Source organism: Bos indicus, chromosome 24 (assembly GCF_029378745.1).
Source record: "Bos indicus isolate NIAB-ARS_2022 breed Sahiwal x Tharparkar chromosome 24, NIAB-ARS_B.indTharparkar_mat_pri_1.0, whole genome shotgun sequence".
Taxonomy (NCBI): Eukaryota; Metazoa; Chordata; class Mammalia; order Artiodactyla; family Bovidae; genus Bos; species Bos indicus.
The window spans coordinates 58,287,913-58,302,388 of record NC_091783.1 but is presented as its reverse complement, the minus strand read 5'-3'; the positions used below and the strand labels follow the sequence as shown (position 1 = coordinate 58,302,388).

The 14,476-nt window shown below is 52.6% G+C and overlaps 1 protein-coding gene across 5 annotated transcripts in view; it reads right to left on the bottom strand.

Annotated features, from left to right (window-relative positions):
* Window positions 1-14,268, bottom strand: part of ZNF532 (zinc finger protein 532) — a 112,627-nt gene extending 98,359 nt beyond the window's left edge. For 2 of the 5 annotated variants that reach the window (XR_011563871.1, XM_070779121.1), the window contains exon 1: window positions 13,310-13,509. Coding sequence is in view for 1 of the 5 variants with exons in the window: in XM_070779122.1 (XP_070635223.1) it covers window positions 14,033-14,162 (130 nt within the window). In the remaining 4 variants the exon portion in view is untranslated. Of the gene's footprint in view, window positions 1-11,438; window positions 11,549-11,632; window positions 11,715-12,036; window positions 12,411-13,309; window positions 13,510-14,032 lie in introns of those variants that run through there. The other 3 variants (XM_019986643.2, XM_070779122.1, XM_070779120.1) reach the window with 3 other exon arrangements.
* Window positions 14,269-14,476: the final 208 nt, after the last annotated feature.

Sequence of the window (14,476 nt, the reverse complement as noted above, 5' to 3'; positions counted from 1 at the left end):
TATTTCCTCCTGTCTCTACCTTTAGAAGCCAAGTGAGTGTATCAGAAAATAATAGTGTCAAAACCTTTAGGACACAAATTCAGTTCGCTTACAGGTAAGCTATTTTCTGACGATAATGAATCACGGCAAAGCTCATCCAAAGGGCGCTCCCACGAGCACAGAGAGCCTGCATGTCTCCCAGGCCCTGCAGCCCTGTACTGTTTTACTTTCTGAAAAAATATTTGGCTGCACCCAATGGCAACCCACTCCTGTGTTCTTGCCTGGAGAATCCCAGGGACGGGGAGCCTGGTGGGCTGCCATCTGTGGGGTCACACAGAGTCGGACACAACTGAAGCGACTTAGCAGCAAGGAGGTATGTGGGACTCTAGGTCTTCCCTGACCGGGGACTAGACCTACGCCCCCTGCATTGGAAAGTGGATTCTTAACCACTGTACCCCCGGGAAGCCCCTCCTGCCCTCTCACACACCCATCAGTCTATGTGCCACGCTCTGCTGGTTCTAGCCACTCACTGGACGGGGGACCGGTCAAATGTGCGTTGCCGTCTGATGTTCTCTCTGCCCAGCTAGTCTTTGACCCTGACTCTTGGCAGGCTCCAGGATGACCTCTGACTTACCACCCCACTACATATCCTGAACTCATCCCCAGCTCAGATTAACACCTGTGGTTCCAACCCTTTTCTCCAGCACAGGCCCCACACCAAGCCCACCCTGAATGTCCAGTCGTGTCCCTGCTCCCCTCACAGCAATGTGAGGCCACAGCTGACGCACCATGACACACACTCTCCCCACCCCAGACAGGGATTCAGCACAAAACCGGGAGCTGACAGATTTAACCAACAAGTAATAAACCGGATGCAATGTGCTGGATTCACGCGCTGTAGCACTCTCAGACTCCCAATGTCCAGTAAGATCGAAAACTCAACCAGAGTTTCTGTGCAATGGCAGGCTTTCTTGGTATCTCATGTGGCAGTGGAAGTCACTCAGTCATATCCGACTCTTTGCGACCCCATCAACTATAGAGTCCATGGAATTCTCCAGGCCAGAATACTGGAGTGGGTAACCTTTCCCTTCTCCAAGGGATCTTCCCAACCCAGGGATCAAACCCAGGTCTCCCACAATGCAGGCAGTTTCTTTACCAACTGAGCTATCAGGGATGCCCAGGAATCTCATGTAACAGACACCATTTTATCCTTACAATTAATTTAATCCATTTCCAAATTTTTAAACATACCAACTACAGTTCTGTGGTCTCTTACAGTTCACACACGTAATTCACCAAATTCCTTACTGGAAGTCAATTTCTCCTTTGGCTCAGGCCTGGGATTGAGCTTCCCCAAGACATCTGGATCCAAGGCCTCCAGAGTGTGTGCCTTCGTGTGCACTAGACAAGCAGGTGGTGTTGATTAGCCATTCTTCATCACCACCCTGTGAGGAGGCTCATTAGGGCTCCCATTCTAAGGGAAAGTCACAAGTCACCCGACTCCCTGTCAGGCATGGAGGCAAAAACAGCGGCCGCTAACAGCTCTGAGTCCTCCCCTCCCATCAGATCCCAAGTCTCTGAACCAAACATGGCAGTTATTCCTGTCTATGGCTGCTACTTAGTCACTCAGTTGTGTCCAACTGTTTGCGACCCCATGGACGGTAGCCCACCAGGCTCCACCGTCCATGGGATTTCCCAGGCAGGAATGCTGCAGTGGGTTGCCACTTCCTGCTCCAGGGGATCTTCCAGACCCAGGGCTGGAACCTGCACTGGCAGGAGGCTTCTTTAGCACTGAGCCCCCAGGGAAGCCCTGTGGTTACTCTCACATGATGACTTGCTGACACTGTTCATCACAGTGACTCCAAACAGGTACCCCTGCCATGGATCTCCCGGATCGCATTCTGATAGTAAAGCTCTCTCTGTCTCATCAGTCAAGGGATCAAGGTAGTAAAGCTTCAGTAACACAGATTATGTGGGAACAAGAATACACTGAGTATCCAGGCAGATCCTGCATACCCAGAAACCAGTGCTCATGCCAGGCTGGGCATCCATGACCCAACAATGAGGGCTGACCCCAAATGCCCTCACTGGCATCACATGCAAAGCGACAGTGAGTTCCCGCAGTCGGGCAAGGCTTGGAGCATCAGATGACTCGGAGCAGAGACAGAGGATCTGAAACCAAGGGCACACTACAGACCCCTGCTACTACTCCATGCAGTCCAAGGACCAGCAGACCACCATCACCTGGGAGCTGGTCAGAAATACAGGATCCCGGGCCCATACCAGCCCTAGTGAATCATTATCTGCATTTTAACAAGATTCCCGGGGCGATCTGTATGCCACTGGTCCTACCTGGATGATAAGGGCACCCAGGAGGGAGCACAGGACCGCAGCAGCGGGTGGGGAAAGGCAGGGAAGAGATGCAGAGCGAGCCGGACCTGCTCCGAGTCCGGGTCCACCTCTCACTCAGCGCTACCCTCCTCCGTCAGTCTCTTTCACCGGGGATGTTAATTATACCTTTCGGGGGACAGTCAGTATAAAGCCTCCAGCACACAGCAAACTTGCAGTGGATTTCCTTTCCGTTCCCCATCAGACACCAGTGTGGCAAGGTTGTCTAAATCCTGCAATCTGGAGATGGATTAGGATATCTGGGAGAGAAAGGGAGCCCAAACCAGGGAAGAAAGAGTTTCTCTAACAAGGAGACCCTATCGTAGTTCTCACCCTATCTTCTCAACCGAAAGAAGGACTCAACATCAGTAAGCACGAACACTGCGGGGCACCAGGGAAGCTTCACTGGTAAACCTGGTCGTCCATCCAACAATCCAGACCAGCACTCTCAGACAGAAACAGAATGAAAACCACATATATAGTGGCAAGTTTCCTATTTTTTTTTTTTTTTTTTTTGCACTTTTTTAATTTACTTGCCACTCGGCATGCGGGATCCTAGCTCCCCCATGAGGGATCAAGCCCACACCCCCTGCAGTGGAAACTCCTAATCTTAAACCACTGCACTGCCAGGGAAGTCCCTCTGTTTTTAAAAGAAAAGGGCTGGGGGGTGGGGGGAATAGTGTGAAATAAGTTTTAGTAATACATTTTATTCAACCAAAATATTCTTTCAACATAAAGTCTATATTAAAAAGCTATTAGTGAGACATTTTACATTCCTCTTTGCTATCTAAGTCTTCAAAACCCTGTGTATATTTTATGCTTGCAGCCCATCTCAATTAGGACTGGTGGTAGTTTAGTCCCTAAGTCGTGTCCGACTCTTGCAACCCCATGGACTGTAGTCCGCCAGGCTCCTCTGTCCATGGGATTTTCCAGGCAAGAAGACTGGAGTGGGTTGCCATTTCCTTCTCCAGGGGATCTTCCTGACCCAGGGATTGAACCCCGGTCTCCTCCATGGCAGGCAGATTCTTTACCAACTTAGTCACCAGGGAAGCCCCCAAAACAGGACTGGCCACACAGCAAGCGCTCAGAAGCCGTATGTGGTAGGGGCCAGCCAAAGGGACAGGGCCATTCTAGACAGCGAGGTCCCAGGACCCCTGCTCCCCTCCATCTTCCATCCTCTCCAAGGTCCAGTGTGTAAGACAGGACTATCTGGTCACTGCCAAGCAAACATGGGCAGCAAAGGGCTGGGGACATGGACGGAACAGAGGCCTGAGCTATCCGGCCACAGCTTCACGATCAACTTTTGTTTGCTCTGAAACTCTGGTTGATGAAAAGCACACCAACAGACAGACAACCCAGATGCTAGGCCCTCGCTGACTGGGCTGAATTTACTTGGGAACAAAGACAGTTGAAGTGTTAAGACTTTAACTACAAAATTCGTTCAAGATTTTCCAGCTATAAATGTTAAGCATGGCCAAGTAAGAAGAACAAGGACTCTTGCCGAGATGTCCCTCGCTTTTCATCAGATAAAGGGCAGCTGCAACTCCAAACCTACAGACCAGGCAGGAAACGCTGTGTGCGCCTTCATGGCCCACACCTCAAAACAGAAATCACCACCGATAAAGGAGGTAAAAGACTGAACAGCAGAAACACCACCAAGACAGAAAAGAGATGTCAGGGACGCGGTCCTTCCCCTAAAACAGGCAGCTCGGGAATACAGGACAGCTAAGATTCTAGGGAGGACTCACGGAGCACCAGGCACTCTGCTAGGCACTTCATGTGCACTTCATCTTCTGAACAACCCTCAAGAAAAGAATGGTTTCGAATTTTAAGTTAACTCGCTGAGGGGGCTTTCCCAGGAGGTGCTAGGGGTAACAAACCCGCCTGCCAGCACAGGAGATGTTAAGCGACACAGGTTCGATCCCTGGCTCAGGAAGATCCCCTGGAGGAGGGCGTGGCAACTCACTCCAGCATTCTGGCCTGGAGAATCCCGTGGACAGACGAGCCTGGCGGGCTACAGTCCATGCAGTCGCAAAGAGCCGGACACAGCTGAAACGATTTAGCAGACACACAGGCATAATCAAGTCTCAAGAGGGAGACCTCAACTACTTCCCAACTCTTGATGTATCAGCAAAACCGTGAAGGACCAGCTTATCAACGGGTACCTGTGTGAGGGCTTCATTTCAGTAAATAGGGCTTTAAGGTTCACATGATATAAGGACTATAAGTAAAAGCTGGCTTCTATACCATCAAAACCCAGACAACTAATTTTGGATTGCAGAAAGAAATACTGATGGCAACAGCCTTGGGCTAGAAGTCTGTAGGGCAGTGGGTTCTGGTTTCAGATGTGCTATTAACTACCCGCTGAACCCCACCTCCACCCCAGTTTGGGCTCACTGCGGAAAATGAAGAGATAACTATAAGTGTTTAATGCATTTCCGGCTATGTAGTTGTTTATTTTTAACACAGAGCTGTGACTTTTCTAACCTGGAAGTGTTTGAAAAACTCTTACTGTTCAGATACCCAGAAAGAATCTGTTCCTCGCAGAAGAAAATGACCAAAATCACCGCCCATTACCAGACCGCATGAGCCAGCAGGAATTTGGTTCCCGAAAGGCAAGGCTGCCTTGAGAAGACACTCAAAAACTACACCACCTTGACTTCACCTCTGGGTCTCTATGAATCCTTTAGGACGCTCAGAATCTCTAATTACGGGGTAATACCTGACTGAGAACAGACCTGCATTCGGGGGCCCTCATGACCGTCAACCAGAGGACACCTGGCGGGGAGTCCTGGGGACGGCTAAGAAGGCCACGCTGGTTTTGTCTAAAAACACTACTTATTTCAGCCTCCAGATTTAGATTAAGGAGAATTTGCTCTTCCTCTCAACCTCAAACAGGCCAAACTGAGAACTTCCTGTCCATGGATGAGCATTCAAAGAATTCCTTAAATCGTGCTTATGTGCGAGGACAAAAGATTTTTCTCGACACCACTTTCAATTTACGCTTTCTTATCCTTTTCGAAGAATAAATAAAACAAAAACACCTCCTGTTCCTTCTCCCAATCTGTCCCTCACCCCAGTGCCCAGTAAAGGAAACGCTTGTGTCTTCCCGGCATGCAATTCTAGCACCGTGCGTCTCTGGGGTAGACACAGACTCTTCTCTCTCATCGTGATGACTGAAGTCAGGAAAACCCGGCTAATGGCAAAGGCCCTGAACTGTGCCTCCAACTTCTCCACGACACCTGCTCCCCTTCCCTGTCCCTAACAGGCCTTCCCAACCCTGAGCACCTTCCATGACTTCCCCTGGTCCCCCGATCCTGCTCGTCCCTCGACGAGGCAGAAGAGCCCAAGGATGAGAAGCAGGCTTCCAGTTCCGCCTGCAGCCCGTTTCTGAGCGGGCGGACCTTGGCCAGGATCTCTGCCTGAGTCTCCTGACCTGCACTATGGCGGGGGTGGGGGGCAACAGCGTTTAGCTCGCCTCAACGTTTCGGTCTTAAACCTATGGAAAGGCCACCGCGACAGACAGTGCTGCCTGCAGGTGTTAGGCTGCTGACGTCACGGTCTGCCCTCCGACTTTCAGAAGCACACGTCTTTAAGTTCTTCAGCCCCTGCCTCCCCTTCATTGATGCATTTTACTTTTTACTGTACAAATCATTATCTTCTGGCAACCCAAACTGACACCTTCTCCTATCTTTCCTCTATCAGCTCTGTTCTGTAGTAACTGCTCCCAATCTAGACCCCCAGCTCACACGACCTGGAAGGCAAAGGACACCCCATGGGCAACATAACCCAAACCTGAACTCATTCTACCAGCAGCTCCTCCTCCGCAGTCTTTTCCTGCCTCCTGAATTCAGAATCTCAGAGCCAGAAGTAACCTCTGACAAGTAACTTCAGAGAGCATCCTCCTCGCCTCCCACACACACACACACACACACACACACACACACACACACACAGGCATCCTCCCCCTCTATCAGGCCTCATATCTAACTGGACACCAGCGCACGCACACACACACACACACATGCACGCACAGGCCCCCTGACGTGGTCACCACCTACCACTCCATCGCCATGGCAATGCCTTGGATGGAGCCCTCCTCCCCTCTCCTGGATGGCTGCCGTGGGGCCCCCACTGGACGCCGAAGAGCCTCCATTCCACACTCACGGGGCTGCCCTGGGTCCTCTATCATAAACAGTCTCTTCTCTGCCCCTCTGCCTCCACAGGGAAGCGCACCCTGGAGCGGACGGTGCAGGACGGCCTTCGGAAGCCCAGCCACTGCCCGCTTCTCGCCCTCTGCCCACCTGCCCGCCCGCTCCCCCAGCCAGGGCCTTCCCACACACAGTCCCTCGGGCTCTCTGCTCGCCCTCCGGGTCGCTGCCTCCCTGACATATTTTTACTGGCTTTTTCGGCTCAGAAGCCACCTCGTCCAGGGCTCCTCCCTCCAAACTTGGCACTTGGTGGCCCATTCGCATTCCTATCATAGCATCCGTGCGCTACTTCCCACTAGCCTTTCCTCTCTGGATGCCTTTGCCCTCGGTCCTCGCAGTGCCTAGCACAACGTCCGGGGCTTAGGAAACACGCTGCATCTGCCCCATGGATGAAATAACCCCCAAATTAATGCTGATCCCCACGTCTCAGGCTCCCTTCCCTTGTTGTTCATCACTAGGACCTCAGTCCACTTGTTCTTCCTGATCTCGAATGCTATTTTATCCGCTAAAAAAAAAAAATATGCTTCCAAAATCTCCTTACTTCATGGCTTTGAGATTACTGACACATTTTCACCTCTTTAAAAGACATAAAAGCTGAAAAATAACTTCAAATACTAAAATAACGCCAATAATTTGAAACTCAAGAAATCAAATTATCATTAACGATATAAGTTCTTGATGCAGCTAAGATTTCGTACCCCTTTCCAAAATTTCAATCCTGTCACTGGCTGGTGTTTTATGGAACCTGAAGACAAACGCAAAAATTAAACTGCCAAATGGTTCTGAAGAGATCAGGAGTAACTGCCGGGGGAGATAAAGGCTGCTTTACCACGTGCAGGTTCTTGTTTCCACTTTTGGCTAATTCCGATTCGTTCTGGGTTATAAAGCCTGTCATCCCGTTAGTGAGTGGTCTATTATCATGAACATCTCTCATGTGTCTTCGGATAGCATTTGCTACGAAAACGGTACTTGGAAAGTCTTAACTGCAGCTGACAACGCTAGATCTTTTTGTGAGCTACGACCAGCTGAATTTACTTTCATCCTAACTTTGAATTCTTACTTACTCACCATGACCCAGCCATCCCACTCCTCAGTCTGTACCAAACAGACATAAAAACTTACGTTCAGACAAAAACCCCTATGCAGATTTTTACAGCCACTTTATTCTGGGAAGAGGATTACCAAAAAAAAAAAAAAAAACAACTGGAAACAACCCTCGTGAGTTTCAACGGAAGAACAGACAAACAAACCACGGTACATCCATAGAGAGGTCTACACAAGTCGGCAATAAAAGAAGAACCAAGTGTGGATACTCAAAACAATGCGGATGGCCCTTCAAATGCAGTTTGTAAGTGAAGGAAGCTATTTGCATGGCATTCTGGAAAAGACCAACATAAGGTCAGAACAAACTGGTGGCTGCCAGGGGGGTGGGAATGGAGAGGAGAGTCTGGCCACAAAGCGACAGCAGGTGGGAAGGTTTCAGGAGATTGAACAAGTCCCTGTAGGTAACGGTGGGGCAGACATGGCGCTAGGCACTTGTCAAAGCCCGTGAGACCGCACACCGAGGAGTCAGTTTTACTGTACGTAAAGAAAAGGTTAATTACTTAACCATACATACTTAGAGATCATACACCAAACACAGGCATACCTCCTCTGACTGTGCTTGGCTTCATTGCCCTTCACAGATACCAGGCTTTTAAAAATATTGAAGCTTTGTGTATTATCAGATGATGGCTAACATTTTCTGCAACAGTAAAGTATTTTTGATATAGTGTTTCTAGACATAATGCTATTGCACACTTAATAGACTACAGTGTAAACATAACTTTTATATATACCAAGAAACCAAAATAATTCCAGCAACTTGCTTCATTGCCATGGTCTGGAACCTATTGCGGTGGTCTGGAACCCATACCCACAATATCCCTTGGGGTAATGCCTGCGTAATTAACACAAAGGTATGGATTTCCTTGGGGCTCCCCTGGTGGCTAAGTGGTAAAGCACTTGCCTGCCAGCGCAGGAGATGAGGGTTCGATCCCTGGGTCAGGAAGATTCCAGAGCAAGATAATGGCAGCCCACTCCAGTATTCTCGCCTGGGAGGGTCAGTGGGGCCACAGATTTCCTTCCCCTTAACCAGCTGTGTTTGTTATTATTGTGTTGCTACTGTAGTGCCCCGATGAGGAAGAGATGTTAAGGGAATAGGGAGGGAAACCAACCCCAAATCGTCCCCCAGATCTTCCTGCAGCCCCTGCGCTGGCAATTGCGGCTCCAGCTGCGAACAGCTAAATGGAGTCCCACCAAGAATATGGGAAAGGTCACTCAAACGCAACGCCCCCCAGCGGAGCCCAGGAACGCATTTCAAGGGGAGAAACAAGGCGGAAGGCCGGGGGTCTCCCCGAACAAATCCTCCTGTTCTAACTCATCCCCTGGAAGGTATCCGCAGAAAATTCCATCCACATGTCAGCCCCAGCCTTCCTCCTTCCTTTAAAAAGGAGTCAAGGCGGGAGGGGGGCGGGGGAATCTCCTTGCGAGAAGAGAGAGCAAAAACACAGAACACGAGTTCTCCGAAAGCAGGAGGCTGAGAGTTCTAGAAACCCCGGACCCCACACTCTTCAAGGTGGAAAAAAGTGACTCCAAGAGGCCAACAACAAGAACAAGCCAAGGTTTACCACCCAGTGACACTTTCTTTCCAGTGGACCCACCCCACCCAGCCAGATGCACACATGCCTCCCTGAAGGGAGGGGCTGGCCCGGGGCCCTGGGAGACCCCCGCAGGCAACCCCGCGGGGCGGGCTGGGGCCCAGGTGTGCGGCCCGCGTGGTGACGGGGACAGCGGGGCGCGGGCCAGCCCCCCCTGGCTCCTTCTGGGAAAGGGGACGCTCTGGCTTCTCCACGCTCACCGTCCAGAGCCCAGGAAACTCTGGTTCCCCTCCCGGGAGTCCCGGGCCTGTGACAGGCTCAGAGCCCTGCCCCATATTGCCACCTGAGACAAACCTCAGGCCGAGATGAGCTCCTGATTGCAACCCTGGAGAACCAGCTCTCCGACCTGCAACGGCCCTCTGCAGCCGGAAAGACAGGCCTTTGTACAAAACACTTGGTATTTTCCAGGAGCCTTTGCAGGGGCCGGGGTCAGGGGGGAGGGGTGGAGAGTAACAAAGCTAAAAACCACAGAGAGTAAACCAGAACATTCTGGGACACGCCAGGCCTTACGAAAAGGGCTTTTTAAAACATCCTTTTCAAGGATCCATCGCAGCAGGGGGTCAGTTGTCAGCGTTAAATAAAAATCACTGACTTTCTAAAGACAGGAGTGAAGGACTCAATTATTTAAAAAACAGCTTATTGTATTAAGCTAATTAAGGGCTATCATATTAGCCATCTGAGTTTTAGCTGGCACCCGAAAAGCAGGAACAGCGTATCATGCAACGTGGACTGGGATCTGCTTTGCAAGCAGATTTCGGCCACATTCAGACACAGAACCTCTGGCAGGCAAAAATGTAGAACTGAAAACCAGTTTTCACACAGCGATTTGTAAAGAATTTTGTTCCATCGCATAAGCTATTTACTGGTCTATCAGCCCGAGATTACATTTATCTCTATTGAATCCCACAGCAAGCACTCTGAGCTAACCATGTGCTGTTGTTTCTCAGCTTCATCACACGCTGGATGCTCTGAAATCATGAGAAAAAAATTCAACAATAAAACCCTTGCATACTTGACACCCTGCACTGCAGAGACTCTGCCCACCAACCGCCAGCACACAACCTCTCCTAAGACCCTCGGCATTTCTGAAAAGACCACTCTACTGAATGCAAAAAGGAACAAAATACCCTCTACAAAGTAGGGGAGACAGTTGTTTTCCAATGTGCCTTCCATGGGCTCCCTTTGACTGTACTTCGACCAAACCAGAAGCCAGAACTCCTCTATCCGTAGCTGAGATCATCTTGGGTTGGATTCTGCTGCTGTTGGCTTCCTGTCTGGGGAAGTTGCAGTCCTTTTCACAAGGAACCCCAAAGCGAAATGCTTCATGTTCTCCTGTAAGCTCTCACTGCCTTTGTTCCTTACTTTGCCACCAGTCATTACTGCCTGCTTCTCTCTCCTCCTCAAAAACCTCTTGGTTTTGGAGGATGCATAAAAATACCAGCTGAAATCAAACCATCATCTTGTAAGGCACTGGACATTGTCTGCCATCCACTGCTGTAAAGCTTTGAGTTAACAAGCATCTTTGCACAGAGGAAGCCATACTACCCAGCCTCCTCCTGGCACCAGGTTAAGTATTCCACATTAAAATGTATGCCACAAATAATCCACTGACAAACTCACCATTCACAGCCCCCCAGATCAATAAAAGCCATTCCACCACTCGACTCGGAGTGAAAAGCCTTTCAGGTTAACACACAGAGAGAGGTAAAGAGAAAGGTGATGAATGAACAAAAGGCAAATCTACCTTCAGACTCCTCAAATCCCTAAAAGGTGGCCAGGTCGCCTGGATTTTTGGCAAAGTCCTCTTTTCTGTAATCATCGGGGAGAAAAAGCTACTCGTGTACTGCTTCAGTCTTATGTAAAACAGTACATTCTCCACAAGGCCCTGACGCCTACCATTCTCTCCAACTTGCTTCTTTTCAGGCCTGCCTCTTCTAAATGACCAGCCACATGCGATTTAATGAAGTCATTCTGATTTCACCCTGATAGCAACAACCTCATAAAAGTCCCTCTAATCCCATTAAACTTGGCTAACGTTATGAGTATTTCTTCTCCACTCTCCACCCAGTATTATCTCCAGGGTCCCAAGCCACTGTCAGTCTGTGTCTGAACGGAGCTTCAAATAAATACTTAAATTCATGCTCAGAATATCGTTTCTCACCTTGTGAACCTTGACCTTTTGGAAAGACTTTGGACCAGTGTTCAGTTACTGTCACACGGTTGCATTCTCTGCAAATATGAAAGGGTTAAAGGCAGCCCCAGTCAACAGGCCTACAAGGAAAAAAAAGACAGCATGTATGCCTTGCAGCATCACTGGAATGCATTTATGCTCATTTCCTAGAACAATAGTGTTACCTTTTGGCCTTCATACCAGCCAGACGTATCCCCAACACCCTTTAGTAGCTTCTAAAACAAAAAGCACAAAACGGAACATACCCTGCAAGAGAAGAAAAGCATGCAAAGTAGCATTCTCCAGCAACAAACAAACTACCATTACAAATCCATCAGTTCGTTTGGGTTTGGTTTTGTTAAAAACACAGAGCAAGAGAGAGAGAAGAGAACTGCAGAAACCCAGTGTCCCCACCCTACCAAGGCACATTTTTTGTCTTTAGGAAGGGCCATAAATCTCAGCTCCTTGTCCATCCCTTAAGCAAAAGAAAAAGGCAGGAAAAGCCCAAGTCATCTCAAGCTTGCAAACCTGCACATTTTTCCCCCATCTTCTCTACACAGAATCTTCTAGGGCTCCGTTAGTCACGTACCCGTGCTGTGTGCTGTCTAAGTGTGCATTCACATAGTGTGTTGGGACGGTCCCTTCCTGCAAGCGCCTCGGCTTTTGGCTGCCATGAAGGGAGGAAGCTGCTATCCCACTGTAGTAGCTCAGGGACTGCATTGTGTTCAGGAGCTGATCTGCCTCAAACCAGTTTCAGCCGGTTCTGGTCACCCTACATAAAAAAGCTATGGCAACCCTCGCTGAGTTGCCAACAAGTCCCTGAAAATCAGCAGCAGAGGGGGGTATCTCGCTGGGGCTGGCTGCCCCACTTCGGGTCCTGGGGAGGAGGGGAGGGTCCTCGAGTGTCCCCCCGCCGTCCCCATCACCCCACGCGAGCGCACAGCCTTGGAGAGGCTCACCTCTCCAGCACCCCAGAGCCCCTCGGACCCACCCCTCGCCTCCGCCCCAAGCCCACCGCGGAGCCCTGCGGCCCGCGCCTTGCTCCTTCCCGCACTTACCTCCCACAACCTGGCTCAGATCTTTGTGTACGTGTTGTGTCAAGTGTGTGCTCCCTGGCTTGGTGGCTGACCACGAGCCCCCCAGGAAAGAGCCATCTACGTGTGTGTCTGTTCCCCCTGCCCGCGCTGGCGGCGGGAGCCGGCCTGGGCCCCCTGGCAGGGTGGTGCTGGCTTGTTGACCAGGCTCCTCTCCGCCTGTCCCCCCCAGCCCCCTCCTCCCGGCCCTCTCCTCGCCCTCCCTGTCACCACCAGCACCAGCACCACCAGCGGGGCCCCCCCAGTCTCCTCCTCCTCCGACCTTCTCTCCTTTCAAGCACCTGGGGGTGGGAGCCCAAATCCCTTCACCTCGGGCCAAAAAAAAAACAACAACAAAAAGCCTAGGGATGTCTGGGTGGGGGGTGCGGGGGGCAGACCCGGGGACCTAGGGGGCAAAGAGGCCTTTTAAAAAAATGCGCTGCGCACCGCCGGCGCTGGAGCGGGGAGGAGGCGGCGCTCACGTGGCCCCCATCTCGGAACCGGCGGGGCCTAGCCAAACCGGCGGGGCCTCGGGTGCCCCCCTACCCCCCCTCACAAGGAGGCCGGCGGGGCGCGAAGGCCGGCGGTCCCCGAGGCCGGCCGTGGGACAGGCCGCGGCGATCAGGCCCAGGGACCAGAGCCACACGCGCCGGCCGGCGATCGCCAAGGCCCCGGGCACGAGGGGCCGGCGCCCCAGCCTCGCCCCCCGGGGGGAGCCGCCCGCCCGCCCGCGCGCGCCCCGCTTCCTCCGCAGCCCTGCGCGCCGCGCGCCCCGGGGCGCACACCCACCCCCGGCCCGGGGTCGGCCCTCGCAGCGGTCAAGCCCGGGCGTCTGGGCCGCAGCTCGGATGACCTTTGTTCCGCGCGGCGCCGCCGGCGGCTGCTGCTGCTGCTGCTGCTTCCATGCCACGGGCGTGTCGTCGCATCCCCGCCGCCGCGGCCGGGCTGTGCGTGAGCGGCGGGGCGGCCTCGCCCGCCGGTGCCGCCGCTGATGCTGCCGGTGCCGCCGCCCCGCCGCCGCCGCCGCCGCGGCCTCGCCGTGCGCCCGGCCGGGGCCCCGCGCGCCTCCCCGGGCGCCGCGCTCTAGGCCGCGCGGCGGCGGCGGCGGCGGCGGCGGCGGCGGCGGGGCGGCCACGCCGGGGCCTACGACGGGGGTGCGGGCCCCGGGCGGCGGGGCGGCGGCGGAGGCTCGGCCCGAGCGGAGAGCGAACAAAAGGGAGCGCGGGCGAGGGGGAGGGGGCGGCCGGTGGGGGGGGCAGGGAGGCTCGGGGAGAAGGAGGCGACACGCGAAGCCCCGCAGCCCGCGGGCGCCCGGCCGGTGCCGGCTCAGCGCAGGGCAGCCGAGCCCCGCCGACCCGCCCGTCTGCGGCCGCCGCTCCTTCGCCCGGGGCCGAGGGCAGGGCCGGTGGTCGTGGTGCTGGAGGTGCGGGGCTGCTGACAGGGCCGCGGCTGCCTCCAACGACATCGCAGCCTCTCGCCCGGTCCTCTCCACGGTCCCAAGCCGCAACTTACTCGAGTGGAAGGAAGCAAGGCCTCGCCAAAGATGGTTGCAAAAAGATCTTGAAGCCAAGGCGCTGGTGTTTTGTGATCCTCGCAATGGTGGCAAAGAAGTCAGAACAGAGCACGCTATCTTCAGATGCATTACATCTGAAATTCTCCCTGGAGGTGGAAGAAGGGGGCTCTCTCCTAGGTAGTTAGTGGTTTGGAGCCCTTTTCGCCTTAAACTGAGCCACAAAAGGATGGAAGACACCCCCTGGGGTGGGGAGAAAGCCCTGGTGTAAAAGACACACGTTTTGCTTTTCAGAGAAAAAGCCACTGGGGCCAGATTGAAACATGGCATGTTCGGTTCATGTAGTCCTTTTTTTTTTTTTTAAATGGGGGAATGATATTGAGTAAACAAGATGTAATAGCTGGGTCTTTAAATTCAAGAAGGGAGATGTGTACAAATGTAACAAG